The sequence below is a fragment of the Schistosoma mansoni genome, chromosome 7 (assembly GCF_000237925.1).
Source record: "Schistosoma mansoni strain Puerto Rico chromosome 7, complete genome".
Lineage (NCBI taxonomy): Eukaryota > Metazoa > Platyhelminthes > Trematoda > Strigeidida > Schistosomatidae > Schistosoma > Schistosoma mansoni.
The window spans coordinates 7,086,737-7,103,673 of NC_031501.1; the positions used below are offsets into that span (position 1 = coordinate 7,086,737).

Genomic DNA, 16,937 nt, shown 5'->3' on the forward strand with positions numbered 1-16,937 from the left:
CCATTGATTGTTATTTTACAAATCAACTGTATACTGTATGGTTATCAGATTTCAATAATGTAGTTTGTTATTTGTGCTTAAATACATTCCATTGTCCCCGCCCATCTTCTTATTCACTACAATACAATAGAGAATAGATGAGATATGTGCGTAAAAGCTTTATTCCAGCGTCTGATTATATATAGAAGTTCAAAGGAATATATTAAGTTATGCGTAATTTTGGATTTCTGAAAGTTTGAGGGGAAAATACTAAACATAATAACAGTATGAGTAAACATCCCATTAAAAAATGTGGCACATGTTTCATCGTTTTCTAGATGTTTCTGAAAAGCTTCTATTCTATACTGGTTAAATAAAACAATTCCTGGCATCTTCTGAGTCTATACGGACTTAAACCATGGGTATTTGTGTACTCTTTAACAGTATTGGTGAATACTTACTCAATGTACTAGTGCACCAATATAAAAAGATTATATGTGGAAATGCTTTAGTCCGTAGCGTAATTCTATTCATCAACAAAACGAGAGGAAAAAATGTATATGGGAATTAAAGCCTTATGTATATTGATGATAACGAAGTTAATCGAATGTTGTTGACAGATTCTAACTGTTAGAAGCATTCTTGAATGTGTTAGGATATATATTAAGGAAATATTTATTGTAATATTGTACAACGAATGCTGATAATTGTTTATTGTAACAGAATGAATATTTATCACATGAAGGTTTGTGGAGATTGTTGGATTTTATAGTTTACAACACGGACCTATCCTAATTAAATGACCATCGGAAACCAGGTGGCTCTGGACAGTAGATTTTTCTTAGTATGAGATACCTCAATGGAAGTGAACATCTATAATCTCACTAAGAATCAAACCTAGAACAGTAATTAGTAGAATTCTAGTAAAAAGTCGTGAACAGTGAAGTTCAACTACTTTCAGTGTAAGACGATTGCTCACCGATAAAAATGAAAGATGACTGCGTTATATCATTATTCGATTAAAGTTGAACATATAAACCATTAGTTGATATCTTGATGGTCTAAAGGTTAACAAATATTATTTAGCACAAGTCCTTTTTTAAAAGTTTTGTATAGATCATTTCCAACTAAGAACGACGTATAAAATACAGTATTTTACATTGTTAAATCACTGAAATTAATACCATATTCGGTTAACTCTTACGGTGGAATTTGTTGAAATCAAATTCTTAATTTCTAAGCAAAGATGAATAGTAGTTAGCAGCTTTTCGTCTTATCTGGAACGAGTCAGATGGATGTACCTGCATCTCAGAGTTGATGTTCATTCTGGGAGTCGAATTCAGTACCATTCGCTTCAAACGCCATTACGTTGTCCACTTAGCTACTGAGTCCTAATAGCCATTTGCTAGTGAAATGGGGTGAAAATGAGTCTAAGAGCATAATGAAAATATGAATCATCAGTTTTTCGACTACGTATTTCATAGGTATTGTGTTTATCCTTGAACGTTGAATATCATAAGTTCAGTTTCAGATAAAGTAATCAATATGTATAACTGCCAAATCTCAAACTTCATTTGATATCGACCAATTCTTTTAATTAATTAAACAGTTTATGGTAAGACCTCTCTTCAAATCATACTAATTTCTCCAAATGCCTTGGTACGGCTGTGGGTAGGAAGAGTCAGCTCTCGTTCTTAAAATGTTCTCACATGGCCACGCGTATACAGCCACTCCCAAGGAAGTCCTACTCAGTGCCTTATAGTGGCACTACTGTTGTTTACGAAATTGAAAGGACAAATGTCCAGTTATTTAACCGGGTGGGTGGATACGGAGGGTTCACCTAGAGAGGTTGGAAAATCCTCATTCCTAATCAATGGTATACATGAGCTCCAGTATCCTAAAGGAATAAATAGTGTATGAACCAATTGTTAGTCCCTGGTTATCATAAGACTAAATCTATTGATGTTGCATCACTGCGTTGTGAATCCGATCTTTACGTCAAAGGCTCGGGTTGTGGCCCCCTAAGGAAACCACCAAGTTCGGTTTGGGCAATTAATAATCTCCTAGTGACAAAAATCATGGTGTTTTTTGTGTACATATTTATCTTCAAAATAATAAATTACATAATTACATGTTTGTTACATATTGATTTAATGAATCAATATTGTTGTTGTGTTTTTTTTCTTTTTTTTTCTGGAATATATTAACAAATTATGTAATATATATATATGTCTTAACTTTTATGCTAACACATTTGGTGATTGAATCCATCTTATTTAATAACCCTGTAATATACATGTAACACCATACATTTACAAATTATGCTAATTTTTTCTCTTTTTTCTTCTTTTTCTCTCTTTTTTTCTTTTTTTTTGTTTATTGTTTACACAATTCATAGAAAACTTTAGGACACAATGATGTAGTTGATAAATTATTCAGAAATTTTCTATTGTAACTTAGTTATATATCTATATCTGATACCTGATGCATAGTTAGATAGATAGAGAGATGACTAGATGAATCGGTGAAAATACTCTATATATATCACTATCTATTTCAATCTTATTGGATAAATGTCATTATGAATCGGTATATATTATTTCGATGAATTCAATGTCATTACATAAGTGAAATGCGTGGAATACGGTTACGTAATGCTGCCAATGTAAGTTTTAGTTATATACAACATGTTTATTTGTAATGTTTATACTATGGTTTGGTCCACCAGGTTGTTTGGTACCTGATTGGTTGCGCCACAGGATTGGGCTGAGCTGTTCGTATTGTAACGTTGAAGCTTTTAAAGTGTCTGGTTCTCCTATAGGGCGGGATTGAGCTGTACTGCTTGGGCTAAGCCTGGGCAGTGTTTGACTCTCCTGTTAAACGGGATTGAGCTGTACTGTTTGGGTTGCCGCGTGAAAGTCTGGATAGTGTCTGGTTCACCTGAAAACCAGTTCAAGATTACCCTCGCCCATAAGGGTATATTATATAAATTATATTAATAATACTATGGTTACAAACATTGTAGACTATTTGCTACTGTTTTTTGGTTAAGCATTGTCTTCTGTACATCTAATAAACATCTATGTATTAAGTGTATGAAGATAGAGCGAACTGTTCTGCAATTGATATGCTTGATGCTATTACGATTTCATTTTACTCGGTAAACAGAACCAAGGTTAATAACACAGTGACACGATAGGTTATTCTAATCTGTTGTCACCGGCCCTGCTAACTAGATCAAGAAGTTTTGATAAGTTGTACAGAATGTATTCTATACAAGCATCCAGAAAATACGAGGTCACTATGCACACAAATCAAGCTCATTTATACAATGGTAGAAATGCTCATAGGAGAGCCACTAAATACTTACTTTTTTACGCCTGTTACCCTTTACGGAGGAGCATAGGCTGCCCACAAGCAGTCTCCATTCAACTCTGTCCTCAGTAATCCCTTCCAGTTCTTTCCAGTTAACATTCATCCTTTTCATATCTAATTCTATTTCCCGGCGTAATGTTCCCTTCCGGACTCCAAGCTGGAGTTTGCCTCGTGGTGCAGTTTGGTGATTTCCTTAATCTATTTCCTATCTACTTCTAACGTCTTTTCTTAATTTCCTCTTCAGCTATAAGCTGGTTTATCCTCTCCCACAGAAGGCTGTTGCTGATGGTATTCGGCCAGTGAATGTTGAGTATTTTGCATAGACAACTATTTATAAATACTTGTGCCTTCTTGACGATGGTTGTAGTAATTCTCCACGTTTCAGCTCTGTACAGTAAGACTGTCTTGATGTTCGTATTGAACATTCTCACTTTGAAATTAGTTGACAGTTGTTTTGAGTTCCATATGTTCTTCAATTGTAAAAATGCGGTCCTTGCCTTAACGTCTGCACACAAATCAAGTTTATTTTTACAATAATAGAAACGCTCTTCAGAGAGCTACAAAATAGCGTAGTAAAAAAATCCGTCAACCAATGACAGTCAAAGATTTCTGAGTGGGAAATGTAATCTGTAGGTCAACTAAGCATCTCTTGTTACGAAAAGATAAAATTCAAATTTTCAGAATAAAATTACAAAATCAGGATCTTTTCCAAGTGAGTTTTGGGAATCTAACGTCCACAACAGAAGACTAAATAGTGCTGAACAATTATGATCAATATTGATTAGATTCTGATGAAATTCAACAAATTTAAGTGAGACTCCATAGTTAGTAAGCTTTAAACATGAAGAAAATGAGACAGTAGTTTATTGAATAAAGTGAATAGAAAAGTATGTATTCATTGAAATAAGAATATTGTACTATGTTTTCCTAAATCAGCAGTTTAAAGTTATTATACTTGATGAAAGAATTGAAGATCATCTTTGGTTTGATCTTGTGTGACGTTGTAATCGTAATATGAGTGACGAGTCACAAACGATGACAAGTCAAGTATTTCAAGGGGTCCCTCGCTTTTAATAGTTATGTAGGTTATGTGAATCAATTTGGAATTGAACATGTTAAATAAGTCCTTATTTTATATGAAATAGATTGAACATGGTTAGCAGTGAAATCCATAATTTAAGTTTAATCCTATTGAGAACACATTAAGTGTATACATCTGTAATCTAGTGCTAAGTTTCGTAACAGGATTCGAACCCACTGAGCTCTAAGGTACATTTAGTCAGTACGTCACGAATAGTTAGAAATATACGTTCTGAATTTCACCACAAGCCACGTTCCATATATTCTATATTAACTTATGGTAATTTGTCTATATCAAAACAATCATCACAAGATATACGTATACCTGAATACTAATAAGAAGAACTATCTTAAATATAATGAATTTCGATTAAGGAAAACAGTTGAGACTATGATTTACAATCGACCTTTGAGGGACACAAAAATAACCTTGAAAAACTCTAACCATTTACTGGGTTCAAAATAGGATTATAGATTAATGTAAGGAATTCGGATTGTAAGTTAAGGTCAGTAAGTGGCGTTTAGGTTTTCATCACAAACTGAAATTAGCTATAGTTCTAGAATGCTTTTTATTATCAATATTATTAATAGCGGCTTTATTCAACATTATATATTTGGCATAATATAGAATTCTCAGCAAAAAGTATTTAAATAAGTTTCCATTTCTTACTCCTTGGTCGATCCGTATGATAAATAGTGAGTGGTCTCCAATTAAATGTTGACAGTTCTGGAATTAACATCTAAATAATGTACATGCAAATTGCTAGCAACCACGATATATCTGATTGGCTCTTTTGTAACTTGTACAGTGAAAGATCGTAAACTTTTCACCAATTCATCTGAATAGGTTATGAGATTAATAGACAAAGATGTGTTAAAATAAACAAAAAAAACAGACAACTTGTTGAAATATTTAGATAATAGGAACAGGTAGCTCATATGTTGAAATAGGCAGACATTTCAAGGAGTAATTTTGATCCTAAAATCCTTGAATTCTAATCTAAAATCTAATTTGTTCATCTATAGATCATAGTTGCGTTAAGAAGTATATCAATTATACAAGTTGATATACAGATATCAAAAAACAAAAAAAAACAGTTCAGTTGGTGTTGCTTACTTGTATCTTCCCATTGTTATTTAGAACTGTAATTGATCAGTCTCTTGTTGACATATGTGTATCTTATGCGGACTACCTCGATATTGCCTTAAGTCAGAATTCAGTAGCTAAGTAGATAACGCAATAGCGTTTGAAGCGAACAGTTCTGGGTTCGAGTCCCAGGGTGAACACTAATTCTGAGATGCAGGTACATTCAGCTGACTCGTCCCTAACAGAACGAAACGTGCGTCCTGGATTCTCCTTCTAACCACCATCTATCATTACCTAGAAAAACGCTTCATTTTTCTTCTCAACGTTCAATCACTTAAAGAAATTCAGTACTTATTAACTAACTCTACCGTATAGTTTATTTATTCATTAAAAAACATTTTTCTAAATGATTTCTTCATTCAAATCATTTAACTTATTTTCTATATGAATAACAACCAACTAAATAAATAAATAAATAAACAATATGAAATCATTTAGAAGATTATCAATAATAATAATAATCAGTAGTATATTAAGAAATGAGAAAAAAATATTTAAAAAAAAATAAAGAACCGAATATTTTTCTTTTTCTTTCTTCTTTTTGCTTTTCTTCTTTCTTTTTCTTTTTCTTTTTTCCTTTTTTTCTTTCCAAAAAATTTTTTTCATTAACTATTTACAATTGTAGCATAAATGGAGAAAAACAAACAAAAAATACAAAAAAAAATATTTTGGTATAATCATGAATTCAAGTGTAAATCTTCTATTCACTTTATTTTCACATTAACTAATCAACATAAACACGACATTTTGTTACTTTTTCTTCTTTTTTTTGTGGGGGGGTTTGTTTTTATTGTTAATTATCGTAATCATTATAGGGGATTTGTTGAAGATTCATAGTTGAAATCATAAGTGGATTTAAGCTAGACTATGATTGTTTTCGATTTATAGTGTTGAAGTGATAATGTTCAGGTATTTTGCAACATAAAGATCCTTATAACAACTGAAGAATATCTGGAACTCAAAACAATAGAGCATAGACAATGGGCGGCTCTCTAATTGTGATTAAGGTTACCGAAGGCCGTGAGCATCTAAATTCGTTCAATCTGTGAGTTGCAGTAAAGCAAGGATAATAGATCTTAGTTGAGTGTGGTAGTCAATTAGTTGATGGATACATAAACCACTTAGTATATAGGTTGATGAACGATTGATCAGTAGAAATTCACTGTCAACGCTTCGGTTATCTTGTGTAGCATTTTGCCGAATTTGCCTTTAGGTAATTAAAGATGATTTTTCTACACGATTCTTCCAAATCATTAGTTCTCAAAAGAAAATTGTAGTGTATTTTTACTATCACCGCCAAATCCTTCATGGAGGACAACTGACCGACCCATTTGAGATAAAGACCGGTGTTAAGCAGGGTCGCTTACTCTCAACCTTCCTCTTTCTTCTGGTGATCGACTGGATCATGAAGACCTCAACATCTGGAGGGAAGCACGGGATACAATGGACAGCTAGGATGCAGCTGGATGATTTAGACTTCGCAGATGATTTGACTCTTCTATCACACACGCAACAAAAAATGCAGGAGAAGACAACCAGTGTAGCAGCAGCCACAGCAGCAATAGATCTCAACATACACAAAGGGAAAAGCAAGATTCTCTGATAAAACATAACATGCACCAATCGAATTACACTTGACGGAGAAGCTTCGGAGGATGTGAAAACCTTTACATATCTGCGCAGCATCATTGATGAACACGGTGGATCTGATGCAGATGTGAAGGCGCAGATCGGAAAAGCAAGAGCAGCATATTTACAATTGGAGAACATCTGGAACTCAAAACAATTGTCAACCAATACCAACATCAGAATTTTCAACACAAATGTCAAGACAGTTCTACTGTATGAGGCGGAAACCTGGAGAACTACAAAAACCATCATCCAGAAGATACAAGTGTTTATTAACACTTGTCTACGCAAAATACTTCGGATCCGTTGACCAGACACTATCAGTAACATTCTACTGTGGGAGAGAACAAACCAGATTTCAGTGGAGGAATAAATCATGAAGAAGCGTTGGAAGTGGATAGGACACACATTGAGGAAATCACTCAACTGTGTCACAAGACAAGCCCTCACATGGAATCCTAAGGGCCAAAGGAGGTGAGGAATACAAAAGAACACATTACTTTGAGAAATGGATACAGGCATAAGAAAAATGAAAAAAAGTTGGGATCGTGAATGCGCACAGCTGAGGAGTCCCACAATAGGACGAAGCAACCTTCCAGTATTTCTAGGTTTTAAATGATGGTCTAGCTTCAATTGACTCATGATTTCAACTATAAAAATACTGAAATCTCCATAAAAAACCCCTTCTGATAATTTTTATATATTATCATTATATATTTTTTTTTGTTTTACAGATTATTCAAACAAAATCCTTAACAATAACACCACCACTAACAACAACAACAACATTCAATTCAGGTATTAAACAATCAATTAATATACAACATTTAGATATTTTATCACGTTATTCAAGATTTTATCTCTTAATTGAACAATTATCACCAATAATCAATAATTTAGATCGATATATTAGTCCATTATGGTTACCATTTGGTATTATTAATTGTATTTTATGTATTATTATTTATTCTAATTCACAATGGAGAAAATCATTAAAACATAATTCTAATTTATTAATGATACCATATGGTTATGGTTCATTATCAATTTATTTATTGATTTTATCAATACTCCATCTAGTACAATGTATCTTAGTGATTATTATTGATTTAGATACACCATGGGATACTGGATTATTAGCAATCAATAATTTAATATGTCCATTTATTCATTGTTTATGGACTGGTAATCGTTTAGCTATTATATTAATTACAATAACATTAGGTATTGAAACTCTTGTATTATTACAAAGAGAAACCAACTTTCCATCCAATAGTATATTAAGATGGATTATAGCTGATGGAAATCATAAAAAATCAATAAGGATTTCAATAGGGATTCTTTTATTAGCTGGAATTTATAGTTTTATTGAAATAGTATATTGGCGTATACAATATTATAATATTGAATATGAAAGGATACAATCAGTTAATCCATTTAGTGTATCATCATCATCATCATCATCATCATCCTCGTCATCATCACCATCATCATCATCATCATCATCGTCATCATCATCATTATCAATAGAATCATTAAAATCATTAGAACCATTAGCAAGATGTGAAGTTGCTGGTGGATATCAATATTGGTTTTCAATGAAATCAATTCATCGTTATGATATATTTACAGAAATGGATATTACTAAAAAGACTTCAGAACTAGCAGCAAGTTATTTTGATTATCAATGGATAACTGGTATTACTATTGATTGTTCTATAGCATTATTAAATATATGTATTGGTTTAGCAATTATACGAGCTTATTTTATAGATGATTTAATTATACGTCCAAGATATGCTGAAAGTCGTGTAACTATATCAAGAAGAAATCAATTTGAAGTATTACATATATCTATTATATGTATAATACAAGGATTATGTCGTTTACCTAATGCATTATTTACAATGCTTGATCCATTAACAAAACCAGGAGAAATGAATTTAACAGATTCTGAGGTAAATTGGAAAAGAAAGTTGTTTTTTTTGTTTTTCCCAGTGCTTCCAGGTTATTCATGGTGGTCTAGCTTCAATTAACTCATGATCTGAACTATATAAAATTACTAAAATCACCACAAAACCCCCTTCGGATAATGTTCCTATGCTCACTAGTGACTAGCTCCAGGAGGTATTTCTTGGAGTTCTAGTAAGAAACAGTAATCAGTGGAGTTCAACCAGTTCTGTTGTGATATCAACTCGCTGAAGACATTGATGAATGGTTGCTCAATTTCGTGGATTGGTTGAAGTTAGACATTAACACCGTTGGATGCCGGTTCAGTGTTCTATCGGTTAAGCGCTCGCGCGCGAAACTAATAAGTCCTGGGTTCGAAACTCATGAGGCGGGATCGTGGACACGCATTACTGAGGAGTCCCACTAAAGGGCGAAACAGCCGTCCAGTGTTTTCAGATTTTCCATGGTGGTCTAGCTTCAATTGACTCATGATCTCAACGATATAAAGTTTCACAAAAGTGAACAAAAAACTAGGAAAATGTATTGTCATTACTATTTCATTGACACCGAATATTACCAATCTGAATAACTTGATGTATATACATCTACGTTGATTCTTAAAGTGTAGTTACATTTACTTTCATTCAACAAATCCAGAAGCCAAATACGAGTTGGATTAGAAACGATTGTTATTAAAAGTGAATCGGCTCAACATTGATAATTAGACAAGACATAGAAATAGAATATGTAAAGTGCTCATAGAATATCAATCAAAATGTGTACATGGATAGTAAATAAATGATTGACTACTTTTATAACCAATAAGAGAATAGATAGAAATAGATAATAGATATGTTGTAGTAAACGAAAACACAAGTGCCGACAATCGAATGTATTTGACAACAACATTACAGAATATCTTAGTAAAATCTGACAACCATACGATAAATACTTCGTTTGCAAAATGTCAATCAATCGTCTAAGACCTCGTTGTTCTTTTATTTCCACACCAACCATTCTATGTTGTCGTACACTTTTCTTTGATCTTGTTAACCTTCCCGCTTCCAGGCATTTCACTTTCGACCGATGATGTATACTACTTAAATCTGTCGATATCAGTAGCACACGCGACAATGTAAATAATCATACACGTGTGAGCAAATACATATTTAATCCAATGACTCAATTACAGTATGAGAAAATATAATGGCAAGAAACGTTATATGTAAACTTCGTTGAAAGACAACCTAGAACATTATCGAACCTTATTGTCAACTAACAGTGTTAAATGATTGGTCGATTTTGCTGTTAGAACTATATATAATAACACTCTAGCATCAGTATCAGTTACATTTCAATAATTTATTAGTGATAAGTAGACTTAAAACTCCAGTTACATGTACTGTTTTATTAAAGAGCCATAAGTTGAGCTGTGATTCTCTAATGGATATTTTAATCAAACGCTTCTTGCTTCAGATTCTGTAAATATCAACCCCTTCTGGTTATTTGAGATATAAGGACCCAGTTTGTTCTGCTTTGATAATAATGCACTTCAATGTATAATAAGAATATAATTAGACACTGAGTTTTAGTCTCCGAAAGAAAATCCAATATCACTGAGAACCAGGTTTATTCATGCAATTTATCTCTGATGGAAAGAAAATCATCAATATGATCACTGAAAACCAACCAGTTTTATGCATGTCTACTTCTTATTAATGATCGAATTTTATCGAACAAGTTGTAATGCTGTCACTGGTCTAAACTACTTGACTTTACTTTCACTTGGTATTGTTTATTTGAGTCTTCCCATTGATTTTTAGGATTGCAATTGATCAGTCTCTTATTGGCATATGTGCATACTGTGAGGACTGCCTCAATATAGCCTTAATTCACAAGCATTATAAACGAAGATGAACAGTGGCTAGCAGTGGAACCCAGGATGCGCGTTTCGTAGCCGAGTACCCGAATGGATAACGCGATGGCGTTTGAAGCGAACCATACTGGGTTCGAGTCCCAGAATGAACATCAACTCTCAGAATCAGGTACATCCAGCTGACGAGTCCCAAATAGGACGAAACGGCCTTCCTGGGTCCCACTACTACTTATTTTCCATCTTCGCTTATATTACTTGACTTTACGTTTACTATAGATTGGAGTTATTTATGCCAATCTAGAAAATGGTATCTATTACAGATTCATTCTATTAGAACGCCAGTTCAGTAATCTTGAAGGTAACTTCTGTAATATAAGGATAAATTCATCAAAGAATTAATACAATTCTAATTAACATTAAGAATTCAGATTTTCATAGAACAATCAGCAAATGAAGATGTTGAAGATGATCTTTTTCATGAAATATCTTCAAATAACCGTACATATTTACTTCATCGTAATTCATTAATTTCCAACAGTGTATAGTTTCCTTACCTATAAACATCCGAACTCAAGATGTTCAACTGATCGTTTGGAGATGGAATAAAACTTTGATTATTACTAATTTGAAACTCTCCAATCTAGTTTGATAATACTGAACTATATATCTACATATTACAAAATGATTGTGTCTGGAACGTATTGACAGTTGAAATGTTATATACTGTCTTGTATGTAGTGAAGTGATTAGGGAAACCAATCGGTTTTAATATTAAACCAATAAGAAGTATAGTACTTAGAAGGAAATAACCGTTTTAGTGCATCCTGATTGCTAACACGATAAGTCTTGTACTTAAACTGTTGTAATTAACTGCCTAACCGCTTCTTATGACTCCAGATTACTTCTACATTCGGATTTGGGCGATAGGGAAGAGGCACAAAATATAAATAAAATTCATTTAGGTACAGAAAACAAACTTATTTATAGATTTGTCGATAACAGTTAAACTCTGAGAACTGGAAACATTACACATTCACTAACAGAGTACGTAATCATCCAATGAGAGCTCGACGTATATTTTTATTTTTTATTATTTTTATTATTTAAACACATAAACATGTACCACACTTTGTCATTCGATTTATGTGAGGGCTGGGATACTGCCTGGGTGCTCAGACCGAGGCATGTGATTTTCTTACGAGGCCACACCCCGAGCTCAAAGGTCTCATCAACATGGCAGTGGAGCAATATCAGGAGATGTAGTCCCATGATAGCCAGTGACCAACAACTGGTCCATACACTATTTGTTCTCTCAGGATTCTGGAGTTCATGTACAATACTGGTCTGAAATCAAGGTTTTCCAAATCGTCTAAGTGGATACTTCATACTTATCAACCCGGTTAAAGCTCCAGACATTCGCTTTTCGTCCTCCTAATTTTGTAAACAACAGTAATGGCGCGATAAGGCAATAAGTAAGACTTCACTGTCACTGGTTGTATGCATGTGACCATGTGAGAGCATTAGGAGAGGAAGAGCTGACTCTCTCCACTCTAGACCATACCAGGGCCTTTTGAGGCATACCAAGACATTTAAAGGCGCTTGATGTATAAACTATCAAAATTTTCGAATTCTCCGTGGTGTACACTGATTGGACAAAACGTTATCAGTCTTGTTCTGATTTCTGAGTTTGATTTTGTTTGATTTGATTTGATTGTTAAACGCTATATGTTTCTATAATGATCTTGATTTTGATCATTACCCTGAAGAAGTTCAGACAAATTTGCTGAATAAAACGTTAGAATTATTTAAGTTTCAACCATTGCACAAGCAGATGGCTATCAAGACTCTACTGAGTCATACTCTACCTTCCTCTTTACATGTTATCAAATAAAAGACATCCACTTTTCACAACGATGGATAGTGGCTAGCAGTGGAATCCAGTACGCGCGTTTCGTCCAGTTGCAGTCCTAAACATCAATGGGAAGATTCAAACAAACAATACTAAACGAATTTAAACTTCACCCAACTGCACAAGCAAGTGGCTATCAAGACTCAGTAGCTAAATGGATAACGTGATGGCGTTTGAAGCGAACGATACTATGTTCAAGTCTCAAAGTAAACATCAACTCTGAGATGCAGGTACATTCAGCTGACTCGTCCCAAATAGAATGAAACTCGTGTCCTGAATTCCACTGCTAGATACTATACATCTTTGCTCATAAAGCTTATAACATCAGGCAATATCGAGGCAGTCCTCACAGGATGCACATATTCCAACAAGAGACTTATCGATTGCAGTCCTTAATAATAATGAAAAGATATAAGCAAACAACACCAAGTGAATTCAATCACTAAGATTATTTCAAATATAATTTTCACATATAATGACTTTTCTATACTTTGTACCCAATTTCTATCAAACTATACACTCTAATATTCGACCAATACTCGTATAAACTAAACTTACTTAGAAATAAAACAAAATCATAATTTTGATAGTTGAAATCATAAGTCAACTGAAGCTAGACCACTGATAGGTCCAGGGTTTGAATCTCGCGAGACAGGATCGCGGATACGCACTGCTGAGAAGTCCCATAATAAGACGAAACAGCCGTCCAGTGCTACCAGATTTTCCATGGTGGTATAGCTTCAATTGACTCATAATTTCAACCATGAAAATATTAAATTCTCCACAAAACCCCTTCAGATCTAAAATCATAATTGATCAGTTTTAAAGTTAGATCAAAAAACTTTTTTACGATATAATCCCCTTCCCCCTCCCCTTTAAAAAATTAATTTTTTTTTCATTTTTAAAGGTTTTAAAAGATAATACATGGCAACGATTTTTTTTAATGTTATCCGCTAAAGTAATTGGAATTGAATTCAGTAATTTCATTGCTGTTTTATTATTACCAATATGTATTGGATTCTGTAAAGAATTTAGACAAAATTTTTATGGATTATTAAAATGTAAAATACCTAAAATTATTAAAACTACTCTCTTGTCATTATATCCAAAATATACAAGATCCAGAATTATTACATCATCTAGATCACACTTACCAGATGACTCTATACCACATCATCATCATCAGAAGGAGCAGCAGCAACAGCATCATCGTCCTGATTACTACACTGGGAATAATCCCAAATCTTATCATGATCCTAACCATCATCGAATAAATCCATTAGAAAATCATAACAACAATACAATTGATATATCAGAAGATACAACTTCTGAAAGGTATGTACCAAATTGTCATGCTCATAAGTTAATTAATGAAAATAACATAGATATTCATAATGAAACCGATTTAGATACAACATATGATAATACAAAATCATTACATCAATGCGATAATCAAAATCATCATCATCATCACCAACACCACCACCAACAACACCATTCACATCAAGATGATTTGAATTCATTAAAACAATATCCAATAAACTTGCATAGTAACAAACAAAATGTACCTTATATGAAACCTATTTGTAATTTACATGACTCAATACCTAATTCATTATTTTGTTCAAATAATAAATTATCAATTCAATATTATAATCATTCTAAACCAAATTCATTGAATAATCTTTATCACCATGGAAATGATTGTGAACCAATTCAAAAAGATACAATAAAATCAATATTGGAACATAGATCTTATGTTTGAATTTAGCGCAGAATAATAATGATAATAATAATTGAACGGTTTAATGATAACCTTAAATTTCTTTTTGTTTAAATACATTAATTTATAAAAACAATACCAAGTGATCTTTTGAATTCAATAACTAAGTGAATAACGTGATGGTATTTGAAGAGAAGGGTATTGGGTTCGAGTCTCGGAGTGAATATACACTCTGAGATGCAAATAGATCTAGTCGACGAGTTCAAAATAGGACGAAACACGCGTCTTGGATTTCGCTGCTAGCTCCTATTCATCTTTGTTTATTGTGTTATTCTAGTTCATATATATATTTTTAAGACCATGAGTTTTTCCTTTCAGTATTTAACTGGAGTAATATCTAGGAGTTATGCAAATTCATTAAGCCAAACTACATCAACACTTAAGTAGTTAAGGAGTGAAATCACTATCAGCTATACTTAATGGTATGTAGGAGTTAATCAATAATTTGTTAATCTTGAAGGTAATGATATCTCATATCATGCTAAAAACCTGGGAAAAATACACAATCTTGATAGAATACATTGGTAGTCATGGTGTGAGAACAATTCAAAACAGGGTATGTATATAATAATTACTATGTTCGGTCGGAAATATAAAATATCATAGTACAATACCACTACTAATTATTAAAGTATGTTTTATTTACCTGTAATTACATATATAACGTTTACCTACTGTAGAGAGTGCAACAGTTACCCATAGATGATAGTATTTAACATGGTTAGTAATATAAGCAAAGATGGATAGTGACTAGCAGTGGAATCCAGGATGCGTGTTCCGTCCTATTTTGGACTCGTCAGTTGGATGTACCTGCATCCCAGAGTTGATGTTTACTCGAGGATACAAGCAAACAATAGAAAGTGAATGGTTAGTGGTATATTGTAAAAAGTGATTATCTTATGAGTTTTCACCTAAAAACTTCATCATAGCATGTTTAAAGCAGGATAGTAAGATTTTAAGCTTTATTTAAAATGGAACATTGTTTTTAAGTGTAATACAATAATATTTCAAACTGGAATGAAACAACTATACTGTAATATTAACTGAGATTGATACTCTACATACTTACGAACATTTCGAAAGTTGGCAATACTGTATTTTAAAGCTAAAGCAGTTTCATACAGAGTTGATATTCACTAAAAGATTCAAACCCTGTAGCCTCTCCTGGGACTATCGCCTGTCCCAAGCCTGGATAAAGGAGCAGGGTTGGGCATGGGGTTAGCGACGCCATCAAAAACGTTCAGGAGGACGATGAAGGATGTGAACACCAGGAGAGGAGCTGATATAGCATCAGTTCATCACTTGCTGGTCACCAAGATGAAAATAAAACTTAAGAAGCACTGGACAACGGCGCGGACAACATCATAAAAGTTTATACAGCTTTTCTTCGGGATACTGACAAACTCCACAAATTCAAGATAGCCCTCAACAATAAGTTCCAGGCCTTTCATGATCTACTCAATGGAGAGGGAACTACTATGGAGAGCAACTGGAAAGGTATCAAGGAGGCAATTACTTCAATATGTCGTGAGGTTCTGGGCCATAAAAAGCACCATCACTGTTGGTACATTGGATACGATTCAATAAATGAGGAACAAGAGGGCAACAATCAATACCAGCCGAACAAGAGCAGAAAAAGTCAAGGCACAAGCCGAATACACAGAAGTAAACAAGCAAGTGAAGAGTAGCATCAGAACCGACAAACGTCAATATGTGGAAGAATTAGCAATGACGGCGGAAAAGGCTACAAGAGAAGGAAACATGAGACTATTGTATGATACAACAAACAAACTCGCTGGAAATTATCGTAAACCAGAATGACCAGTGAAAAACAAGGAAGTCAAGGTAATCACCGACATCAAAGAACAACGAAACAGGTGGGTAGAACACTTCAATAAACTCTTGTATCGACCAGCTCCACTGAACCCACACAACATCGAAGTAGCACCCACGGACATTCCAGTTGATGTTGGCCCACCAACGACTGAAGAGATCAGCATAGTCATCAGACAAATCAACAGCGGCAAAGCAACAGAACCAGACAACATTCCAGCAGAGGCAATGAAAGCAAATGTAGCAGCAACTGCAAAGATACTCCACATTCTCTTCAGTAAGATTCGGGATGAAGAACAAGTACCAACAGACTGGAAAGAAAGACTTCTGATCAAAATACCCCAAAGGGGCGATCTCAGAAAGTGTGATAACTACA

General features: G+C 33.7%; 1 protein-coding gene across 1 annotated transcript in view; it reads left to right on the forward strand.

Moving 5' to 3' along the window:
* Window positions 1-8,226: 8,226 nt before the first annotated feature.
* Smp_134540 (hypothetical protein) overlaps window positions 8,227-16,937 on the forward strand; it is a gene marked incomplete at both ends in the record, with an annotated part of 33,594 nt that continues 24,883 nt past the window's right edge. The window contains 2 exons of the mRNA XM_018798733.1: window positions 8,227-8,485; window positions 8,741-9,168. Of these exons, the coding sequence (XP_018653645.1) occupies window positions 8,227-8,485; window positions 8,741-9,168 (687 nt within the window). The remainder of the gene's footprint in view (window positions 8,486-8,740; window positions 9,169-16,937) is intronic.